General features: G+C 25.9%; 1 protein-coding gene across 1 annotated transcript in view; it reads left to right on the plus strand.

Annotated features, from left to right (window-relative positions):
* LOC132929360 (leishmanolysin-like peptidase) overlaps window positions 1-12,094 on the plus strand; it is a 64,949-nt gene extending 52,855 nt beyond the window's left edge. Inside the window, exons 7-11 of the mRNA XM_060994676.1 lie at window positions 252-477; window positions 5,097-5,417; window positions 6,741-6,900; window positions 7,417-7,583; window positions 9,191-12,094. Coding sequence (XP_060850659.1) covers window positions 252-477; window positions 5,097-5,417; window positions 6,741-6,900; window positions 7,417-7,583; window positions 9,191-9,478 — 1,162 coding nt within the window. The 3' untranslated portion in view covers window positions 9,479-12,094. The remainder of the gene's footprint in view (window positions 1-251; window positions 478-5,096; window positions 5,418-6,740; window positions 6,901-7,416; window positions 7,584-9,190) is intronic.
* The last annotated feature ends 38 nt before the right edge of the window (window positions 12,095-12,132 follow it).

A 12,132-nucleotide genomic window follows, 5' to 3' on the forward strand; every position in this document is an offset into this window, starting at 1 on the left:
TTTCTAAAATTTAGATCTTTTATTTAGTTAACTTTGATTTATTTTATTATAATATTTTAACATATAAAGTACTAGACTGGTGCATATAAATTCAATAGATACTAAAAATTTAAATCCATTCTTGTAGTTTTATTAAATTAATCGATGGCCGATTAAGTAAAAAATACGATAATTCCCTCCAATATATTTTCTGTTGTTTAACATATAATAATAAGTATAACTTACAAACAATCGTTTGATTATTATATTAGACTTCAAGCAAGGCAGTGGAGTGACAAAGTAATCAAGACGGTGGTAAGACGCAATTGGACAGTACATGGCGGCGTAGTCGACAAAGAAGTTCAAATGATGGTAACACCTCGAGTCGTAGAAGAAGTTCGAAAACATTTCAACTGCTCATATTTAGAGGGGGCTGAACTGGAAGACCAAGGGGAAGATGGTACTGCTCTCACTCACTGGGAAAAAAGAATTTTTGAGGTATTTACTTTAAAAATTAACTTAAAATTATGGTAATTATATCTATTCACTTTAAAACACATACGCGTATAATACAATTACATATTAATTAAATTTATCGGTCTCGTTTTAGAATTTCTTTTTTTAAGTTGATTATTGTGTCGAAATATTTCATATTGTATAATATTTCTTCAATTTTGAAAGTTTATTTTAAACAAAAATGATGGATTTGAGTATGACACATATTATGAGATACCTCTTTCTCTTATTTTTTCAAATGAGTTTCTTCGAGTTTTTAAATTTTTCCAATCTGCTAAAGTAATCAGTAAATTTGGTTATATGTATATCGTATAAGACGATAAAAAATAACATTGATAAAATTAGCATCAATCATAAAATAAAAAGTCTAATCAATAAACCAACTGTTTTGTAAATTGCCTGTAAACACCAATAATATTGTTTTCTACACTTATAACCAATATTTAGAATATCTTGAAATTAGATTTACACTTCGAGGATTTTATAAGTTTATAAAATGTTTGAAGTTCAAGGAATTTGATGTTTGTTATAAAGTTCATAGTATATTATAATTTCTAAGGGTCAAATTTAATTGAGAAAAAGAAACTTCATTTTTGCGCATTAAAAACTTATATCAACATATTTAACACAATGTCAATACCTAACATTATTTTAATAAATCAATTTTACTTAATAAATAATAATTTGATCATTTTTAATTTATACGAATTATCATATTTAATAATTAAATTTTAAAAAGATGTTTACAATGTATTAAATTAATTTGTAGCTATATATAAAAATCGTTCAGCAACTATTTTTAATATCAAACAAAAAATTAAAATAAATATTTATGTAGGATTAAATACACAAATAATTTAAACAATAACTTTACAGTTATACCTAAGTATCTATTTAAGGTAATGCGTACTGATTTTATATTTAGATTTTCGGTTTGTCGATTTTTAAGAATATTTTATAATTTATTTTTTTAACTACCTAGTTGGTATTAATCTATTTTTCTATTAATAATTTGATAGATTGAACTGATTTTTGCCAAAAAAACACCTATCATTTATTATTGTTGTTACTTTATGAGTCAAAACCTAAGTACAGTGTGAATAGATTCCTAGTTTATATTTACCACTAAATAATTGCTTAAAATTAATCTTAGTATTTGGAAATTTTCATTGTGTATAGAAAATACTAATAAACATAATACATAATAACTAAAAAAAAAAAAATGTCAAGTTCTTATAATCAATTTTTTGACGAAAACTAGTGTTCTGTTTTTCAGTATTTTAATGTTGTTTACTTTTTTCGTTTTTGCCTTTTATTTTGAAAAGTTTTTATAATGTTTACTTCTGACTACCTACAAACTAGATTCTGGTTAAAAACCACCTCATGATTGAAGCATTTTTTTTTTACCAACAAAATTGTTTTCGAAATATTTAAATTTTTTTCATCAAAATTCTGAAACAAATAACTGAATAAGAGACCTAATATTTTTACAAAATATTTAAGATTATATTTCCTATACATGATAGGATTATTTTTTATACACTTATAATTTATAATATATTTACCTTAGCTTTACTTATTTTATATGATAATGATATCATAAAATAATATTGAATTCAAAATTTTTTCCACTTTTTATAATTTTAATTTGAATTTACTAATTATAATTTGATCAAACAATCCGACATAAATAAACTATTAACTTATGTAACAACTGAATCAGTTTTTCTCTTGACAGATGCATTATGTATTATATAATAAACAGAGACCTATAAATAAACAAACAGATATTGTAAATAAATTACCAATTTTCCACTGATAAATCCTAAACCTGCTCTTATATAAGACCTTATTAGTCCAAGACTTTACAATATGACTGATACTTAAAAACTAATTTAAAAACTAGTTCTAATTTTGTTATAAGTTTTCATTTGAAAAAATGAACTCTCATAATTCCGTTGCTACCCGGTATTTCAGGAAGTATGTGCCATGAAAACAATAAGACAATAGTTAATATAATAATTTCAAAGATACAGATTGGTATAAACAAGCCATTGTTTACTTCCTTGATAGTCTTTAATGTATAAAGTGTAAATAATTTATTTATTAAAGTTCGCCCTTTATTGTTTTCAATGAATGAAAATAATAATAACTAAAATTGAATAAAATTTTCAAATTATATTATGAATACAATGAAACGATTTCCGCGTTCTTTTTTTTTGATAAAATAATGTAAGAAAAACAAATTAATCAGTGTTTTATAATATTTTTGAAAATCTATATAGTCATCTTTATTTCCTATATAATATATATAATTTAAAATATTTAATTTTAATGTAGTAGTCTTCTGATCCATCTAATTATCACAATAATAAAGACTTTTATTAAATTTTCTAAACATTTAATATATCAAAAATTGAGACTTTTAATAACATATAATTGCGTTGTTAAACATCCATTATTTCAGATATTCTCACTTTATAATTAAGTGCTGAAGAAACTATGTATAATAACTCACATTTGTGATTAATATTAGTATATTATTATTATTGTAAAATTGAAGGTTATTATAAATCATTATTGCACTTTCAAAACAATTATAAACGTTTAGCACGATTGTCCATAACGTTTAATGAATGTTTTCTTAAACTTTAAATGCTCGTCAAAATTACTAAATTTTGATATTACTTTTAATACCCTAAAAATATAGATTTTATTTACATAAATGTAAAAACATTTAAATATGTTACAGTTTGGAAAATTGTAGATAAAAAAAACACCAAGCAAATATTTTATTAATATAAATCGAATACGACCACTATTTAGTAGATACATTAATTTTTTATAATATAGATTATTATTTTATTTATAATAATGTTTATGTAGTACACTAGTACAACTAATTTAAAAATTAATATACATATTATAGGTAGTAATAATTATTTTATGTAAACGTTTATACGTCTAATATGTGTGTCGGTCTAAATATTTTTATTTTGAACGATTAAAACAAAGAAACAAAATGCTTAAAACTTTTCCTAAGATAATCTTAATTAATAATAAGTATTTACATATTAAATATCTTATACCTACCTAATAAATATTTTAAACTTCATATGGCTAAAAAAGGATCCTTTATGATAGTCGACTAATTTTCCCAACTGATAATGTATGATCTTTAGTTTCAGACTTGTATGTAATAAAAATTATTCTTGTTTATTTCTATAATATCATTAAAATATATATATATATATATATATATATTACAACTTGTGAATAAAACCATAAGGTTAGCATTACTGCATTACTGTTTTTTTTTAAATTAATAATAATTGAGGTATTGAATCAAGTAGGTAACAAATTATTAAGAAAATATAAAAATGTATAGGTTTGAAATATTTCTATCTAAAATTTTTTATTAAATTATTACAAAAACACATGATGACCAGAATACCAGATATAAAAATCCAAATAAAGTACATTTTGAAACTTTGCTCCTCTATCATAAAAAACCTTTCCTTGGAGAAAATTTGACAATGTGTATTCTATTCTACTTATTTTGTCCAAAGATAGTTTCTATCTATATAAACGATTTTTTAATACTCTATAATAGGAGTGGCGAACCTTTTTTGGGGTTAAGTGCCAAATTTTCCCAATCAAGGTTTTAGAAATTTTATCACGTGCCCAAAGAAAATTATATTTTCTTAGGATAAAAATAATGTTCCAAATTTATTATGTATTTATTTAAATATGCACACCTTTTTTTTATAATTATAATTTTTAAATGTATATTATTAGTTTCTTTGAATTTCTTATAACAGTTATAATCAAAACTCTATAAATGGCATAATAATTTCAATTTTTCACGTACCATTGAAATTTGATCAACATGCCACCTTTGGCACGCGTGCCGTAGGTTTGCCACCCCTGCAGTCTATAATTTCAATTTCTATTATCGACTATAAAAACTAATTATTTAAAATTATATTTTCATCACTATAACAACTTATTAGGTGTGTTTCTTTATGATGAAAATACTTTGAACTTAATATATTTATAATATAAGAAATTCTAGTATATTGTTATTGAAAAAATTAAACTTTAAAAAAATCATTAGATAACTAATAATAATATGTTTCCTATATATTTCACTTCAATAAAATTATATATTATCTTGTATTATTATGCATATGGGGGTCAAATAAAATACAAATAAATAATCAAATTATTAAAAATCATTACCATGTCTTACACCTTAATATTTTCAACAAATATACTTAACACTATTCTTAAGGACACTAGGAAAATGTATCAAAAAAGAATATGTATGGTCATCATACCTTTACAGCGTACTATAAATACCTATTAACCATAACCTAATTTTTCAAGGAAAGTTAATTCCTCAGCCTAAAGTAGGTGTAATTATTTCTAAGAGTTTAGTGGTATAGAAGCGTAAAATTATCGAACTTGACTATAATATTCGAGAGTTGAGTCACGTACCAGCATTATATTTTATCATTAAATCGTTTACTGTATTTTTCCACTTTACTATTATACCACTTTATTTCATTTAAAACTTGTTATATTTAAACGTTTTCTAGAATGAAGCAATGACTGGTACTCACACACAGAATCCTGTATATTCGCGGTTAACTCTAGCTCTGATGGAAGATACTGGATGGTATAAAGCTAATTATTCATTAGCCCAGGATCTCAGTTGGGGCAAAAACTTGGGTTGTGATTTTGTAACAAAAAGCTGTAAACAATGGATGGACATGAAACGTGCCAAAGGCCAATCCATCCATCCATTTTGTAATAAGGTGAAAAGAGATCCTCTGGAAACCGAGTGTACGGATGATCGTAGCTCGGTAGCATTGTGCAACCTAGTCGAACACGTACAGCCATTACCAAACTTCTATCAGGTCAGTAACATACTTTGTAATTATTATTGTTTCAAAATTTGTGCTTCTATGTTACCGGTAAATATTCTAAAAACGAAATATGTTATAACTTCATTTATTATATTATACAACTGAACATTGTACATTATAATACATTATAATTTATACCACGATAGTATGAAACTTAGTTTTTTTTGTGCTTGATATAACCCACAAAGTTAATCCTAATAGATAAATGTACCTATTTGTTTATTAGATTTTACTTTAATTTATTTTATGTAAATAAGCTTACTTTACACATTTTACCTGTTCTAATTGTATTTATAATATAGCTTGAATTATAAATATTATAACTTAGAATAAAATAAAAAATTAGACTAAATTTTTTTATAATTATTGAATATTGAATTTGCCCACTTATTTTAATAATTATATATCACTTATAGATTGTTTTGAGTAAAATGTAAGTTATAAAATACTTTATTATTCGTATTATATATAGGTACAATAGTGTAACATAAATAATATAATTACGTATAATATATGTAAAATCAACTGTTTCTAAAGCACCAAAGGAATAATAATATAGAACAAATAGGAAATTGAATAATACATTGAATCTTATATACATTTTTAGGATATTTTTACAAAAATACAGTAAATTATGTTGTAAAATAATATAATTCTTTTTAAAGTTCGTGTTTTATCTACTTACAATAGTTTTATTAAATGAATATTTATTTGAAAATCACAAATATATCAAGTACAGATATACGAGTATATTATTGATTCAAAATTATAAATTTTCCTTTTGAATTTATAAAAATTAAAATACCCATTTTTTTTTTTTAAATAAATAAATTTAAAAACAGTACGGACATAATCAGATACTTGGTAGAAATTTATCATATTTTACTAGTACTGTATAATAATTTTAATTTAACAGCAATAATATCTATAAAAAAAAACACTCGGATATAAAAGTTTATCGATTTTATAATACTTAGAAAATATGGAAAAATTGTAATATAACTTTAAATTAAATCTTTTAAAACCTTAATACCTAGGTTATAGGTTCTTACAGGAATATGTTCAGCGCAGTCCATTATCTTGAAAAATAAATAAAAATAAATACCTAAAATAAAGAGTGGGATTTGGAGTCTAATTTAAATAAACTTTAAAACTTCTATTAAAATGTTCATTTTAACTTAAAACAAGTACACATTTTTAAAGTTGTATAGAAATACTTTAATAATGTTAACACTATTAATCACTATATTTATTTATTATTATTGTAGCTATCTAGTAATTGCATTTATTCTTATTTTTATTATATTATTTTAGAACTTTGATAACATCCCACACGTAACACCCGGTCGTGAAGCATATTACGGAGGATCTGTAAGTCTAGCGGATTATTGTCCATATATACAAGAGTTTATATGGAGGTCAAAAAGTGTGGTGATAAGAGGATCACATTGTCAGTATCCAGAAAATAATCCACGTAAGTACATAAATATATTATACTTTGAATGACATGCATCACTATTGCTGTTCAGATCAATGATTATGATATTAAATTAATATAAGTATTGAATAATACAATAAAATTTTAATATAATATGCATCACTGTATCAGATATAATATTAGGTTATATGTATTGGTAAATTTAAAAGTAAAACATAATTTAATCGTTTTATTCAAGACGTTGTAGTTGTCGAGTTGTATAAAATAAAAAAATGTAAATGCGTGTTGCTTTTTAAAGTTCTGTGTATATCATCGATTATTGACATGCAACAGACACCTTATAATCTAATTTCGATTTATATAATAGACTTAGTTTTATGAAATCTAAGTAACTCTTGTTATCTCGTAGTACAATATAGTTATAGTTGGACCAAAACATAGTTGAAAGAAAAATAAATGTATTGTAGTTTTCTAATGTTCGATGACCATAAAATTATCTAAATAATAGACTTTCTCAATACACAGTTGATAATTTTATCTTATTCTATATAGATCCGGATAAGAACTTTGCGTTAGAAGTATATGGAGACAATTCTAAATGTTTCGACCATACTAATCAGATGTGGGAAGAACAAACGTGCAAACAAGTTAGACAATGGCAACACTGGGGCTCTGGATGTTACGAATATAGCTGTCAAAATGGAAGACTTCATATTGTTGTAAGTATTTCCCTACTTCAATTATTAAAACATGTTGTAAAAATGTAATTCGAGTGATTTTTTAAAATATTATCTGAATTATTTAATGAGACGAATCTATTAATAGATGTTTTGATTTTTCTCAATGGTATTTATCAAACAGAATATAAATTAAAATTATACATATATATGTTAAAATTAGTTTTTAGTTAAATAACTGAGTATCAGACATATAAATCTTCAATATAATTTTTCAGTAATATCGATCATATTATAATTAACCATATAGGTAGGTAGGTAACTAATATATTTATACATTTATTGGCTTGTAGTAGGTTCTAAATATTAATTCCTATTTCCGATTGACGGCTCATTTTTTTTTTCTTAGCGACCTTTTAATTGAGTTTCCTAGGTATTGTAATCTAATTATTCTGTTTTTAAAACATCTTATTCTAAGTACTTATATTGTTTTCAATCATAATTTATTATATAAACTGTGTACTACGCCGTATTTTTAATTTAGTACAATATGCATTTTGTGTAGTTGATAATAATAAAAAAAAAATAGATTATTTAATTTTAAAGAATAAAGTACCTATAACTAATCTTATAAAATACTATAGCTTTTTAATATCTACTAAATTTGTTTTTATACAAATACATTTTTATTTAAAAGAAATATCCTTGTACGTATATAGCTTAAAAAAATCTGAATTTAATTAACTTGCGTTTAAGATAAATTACTTTATTTAAAAGCTTACTTACATAGTTTTAAAAGAAAGTATATAAAATAATCTAAAACTTTCGTACATTTTAATTGAATCATAAGAAACTTCAAAGTAGTACAAACTAAGTATCAGAAAATTATAATTTGCTATACAATAGTATTTTCTGTAGTTTTGAATACTACTTAATTGTTTTCCAGCAGAACAAAATATATTAATTGTATTCTCAGAATGTATATATATATAGGAAGTGTTATGTAACACTGTGTAGTTTATTTTTGTAATCTGAAAATAACAGATCATTTTCAATTATTTAAATCAGTAAAATAATAATTATGTACAATTTTTCTTTGGAAGGGCTTTAATGTCAAAAATGTTTGAATCAACTTTAAATTTCTTTTCCCATTAGTAGTGAGGACGGGAATTTGTAGACACGACTACGTATCATCACAGAATAGATTATAGGTAATAGATAAAAATATCATATTAATTTGGCTAAAAGCGTATCGGTAGGGGTGGATTGACATTTGGGTGTCTATGGCAAAGCTCTCTGGTGAGTTGATGTGACTCAGCGGGTGAGCAGAGTGAGCAATGAGCACAGCTGCCTATTTTATTATAGTATTTTTTCTCCTCACTTAAAAAAACAATGATCGTGATCCCATGATCCCATCCATATCATTGACAATGCAATATAGTCATTGCCCAGTACTAAGATAACAATTCGTGTAAATTCACGCCATGGCCTATCCATGACTCATTGATGTATCCATAATTGCTTAATATTTATATTCTTCGTTATCGTATAGTGCAGTATTATAATATAAAATATACAATTGGCGTATCACTGTATATAATACACCATATTATAATATCGTATGACGTATTTGTTTATGTGCATTACAGGTGTCCAATCACACGTACACGTGCTACTTCCCGGGCCAGGAATTGGTCATCCGGCTGGTAGCCAACGGTTGGCTGCACAAGGGCGTCATCGTGTGTCCGGCGTGCGAGGAGTTGTGCGGCGGCGGGTCGGACGACAACAAGTGCAAGCCGCCGCAGGACGTGCCGCTCACCGTACCGTATCACCGCGAACAACTAGCATGCGGCGGCACCGCCACAGTCGCCGTCACGGCCGCAGCCGCTGTCACCACGGTAACCGTCGCCACGCTGTTACTCATGATCTCGACGTGAACAAACAACGATGTGATAATGTTAAGACATATATTATCGTATTTCGTTTATCATTCCCTTTCCTTTTCATTATCTCATTATCTATATCTATCTCTTTCTATTTTTTTTATTCGTTCGTCCCTCTAACCGCAAGGGCGCTCTTGCGTGTGCGTATTTGTGTATGACGTATGTATATATAATATTCCTTGTATGTATATAGGAATAAAAAAGATAGTAATTTATGATCGTCATCGTAGTCATCGCAGCATTCCTAAATCGTTGCGCGCTTGTCCGGAGCGCGAATTTCATCGCACTCTGCAATAAAGTGAATAACATGAATAACTATAGATCGACGCAGATATTTACGCATCGATATTTTTCAAACCAACAACACAGTATACGCATATAATTAATATAATGCGTCAACGCAACGTAGGTACCCCCCCCCCAACAAAAAAAAATTGTACCGCAGTCGTGTCGGCATGTCTTATGAATATGTTACTAGCTAGGCATATAGGTTAATCGATTTTTATGCGCGATTTACGAACTAAAGTGGTCATCCTCCAGGCTCCAATTGGATTTGCGATTGCATGCGCGTATCCGCCGTTTGATGTACAGTGTACACGTATACATCTCAAGTACAAGGTGTTAAAAAGTGGCATTTCACCTTTAAATAATTTAATTTTTGAACTTGACCTCCACTGTACTATAATATAGTATAATGTGCGGTGTTTGAACAAAATTAAATTATATAAATATAAATGTTAATGTGGAAATATTGACAATCAAATTAACATTTCTCAATTACCTACTTATGCAAGCGTATTCGCTTTTCCCAGTTTGTAGACGTTATTTATTGGCTAGTAACTCTTATAATTTTTTTTTTATTTTGAGAATACGATTTATTTATTATGAAGTTTCGATTTTTCTTTATTGCGTTCCCGCTTATTATTTCTGTGATAGCTTTCATTCCATTTTGTTATTTTTATAGCGTACAATTTTCCATTGTAAATATCGATCGCCCTCGTGTTGGAGGTATACAACGTTTTCGTAATATCTCTGGACAAGGGTCATGGACCGTGGAACACAAAAGTAAGTTTTCTTCTATTGGAAACATTAAGAATTTTAAAAATTAATATAGGTGCTAGAACCAATCCCAGTGATGAAAATGCTCATGTATGGATATAAATGTGAAATAAAAAGTAATCCTTTTAATTGTAATTTAAGTTAGAAAAACGTTAGAAAAAATATTAATGATACGTATACGTACCTATAGGTATACCATGTGTCATTATAATCATTAGAATTCTCGTGATTCGTGTGTAATATTTTTAATTTTAAATTGAAATACGTATATAAATTATTTAGTTTGCCTATTTCAATGTATACATTCTTTCATTGATATAAAGAGTATCCGAGTAGATACATGTATTATCTATGTTTGTGTAATGATATGTATTAAATGACATTATAAGTTTTTTACCAACTCTGTACAAAATATGTTAGTTAAGAGTAAACAGCTATAATCTAACTTATTCCATTTGATAGAACAATTTTGTTAACAAAAGGAAAAAATATCAAACAAAGAAAATTGTTTTATAACCAAATTTTTAATCAGTATTTAAGCTTATAAAAGTTTCTTTTTTAAAATTTAAAACTAAAATGTATCAATGAAAAAACTTCTTTTTATTCCGTAATATAATAAAACATAAGTCGCAATAAAAGTCTATTTCGTTACTGCCATGGCCAAGGTACGTACTTCAATCAGTATTTAACTTTCGTTATTCGGCGAAAATATTCCGAGTATATTATTTTAGGTAGATATTATTATGTATTTTACTGTTTTCGTGCACGAGTAAATGGCCAGAGGCCGGATATTTAAAAATGCTCAAAAATAAATAATAATATTCTGATATACTGCAAAAAAACATTCCACACTTCCAGACTCCAATATATACGTATATAATATATGTATTTTGTATATACCTACTGCCCTACTAGTTAGATACTGCTTGGTGCTTTAGTAGAATTAATTAATTGTTTGAGCGGATGTAAACATTTACAATTGAAATGGAACATTGCGCCATCATAAGATGACGTATTTTCTTATCAGTAAATCTTCTATAATTTTATCTTCCATATCCTTATAATATTATGTATATTCTATATCATAGTTACCTACCAATTTGTATTGTGTAAAAATATTATTTTTATTTTATTTTTAAGTACCTATTGTAATTACTAATTACCAATTTATAAAATACATTATGTTTATAAGTGTCACTAGACGTTAAGTTGTGAATATGCGTTTTTTTCCATTAGGATTAGTTTTATAGTGTGTATGTAAAATTAAAAATAACGCAAATATTATGCATATTATGTCTGGATGATTTCCCTCAAAACCACACCTTAACAATATTTGATAAAACTTTTTTGGTGACCACTATTGGTAATTATTGTTTATTATACCCTCATTATTATATTGTTTCTAAATTATATAAATAATTACGTACTATTAAGAACTATATGTATATTGTTTACCTATAGTACCTAATACTCATATTATATAGAATCATTTATCGTGTAACCCGAATATAATAAAATACATGTTTTGTTGTTCCTATAGAATATATTAAATCGTGTTTTATTGTTATGCCTATCATAACTAATAACTG

The sequence above is a fragment of the Rhopalosiphum padi genome, chromosome 4, assembly GCF_020882245.1.
Source record: "Rhopalosiphum padi isolate XX-2018 chromosome 4, ASM2088224v1, whole genome shotgun sequence".
Classification (NCBI taxonomy): Eukaryota; Metazoa; Arthropoda; class Insecta; order Hemiptera; family Aphididae; genus Rhopalosiphum; species Rhopalosiphum padi.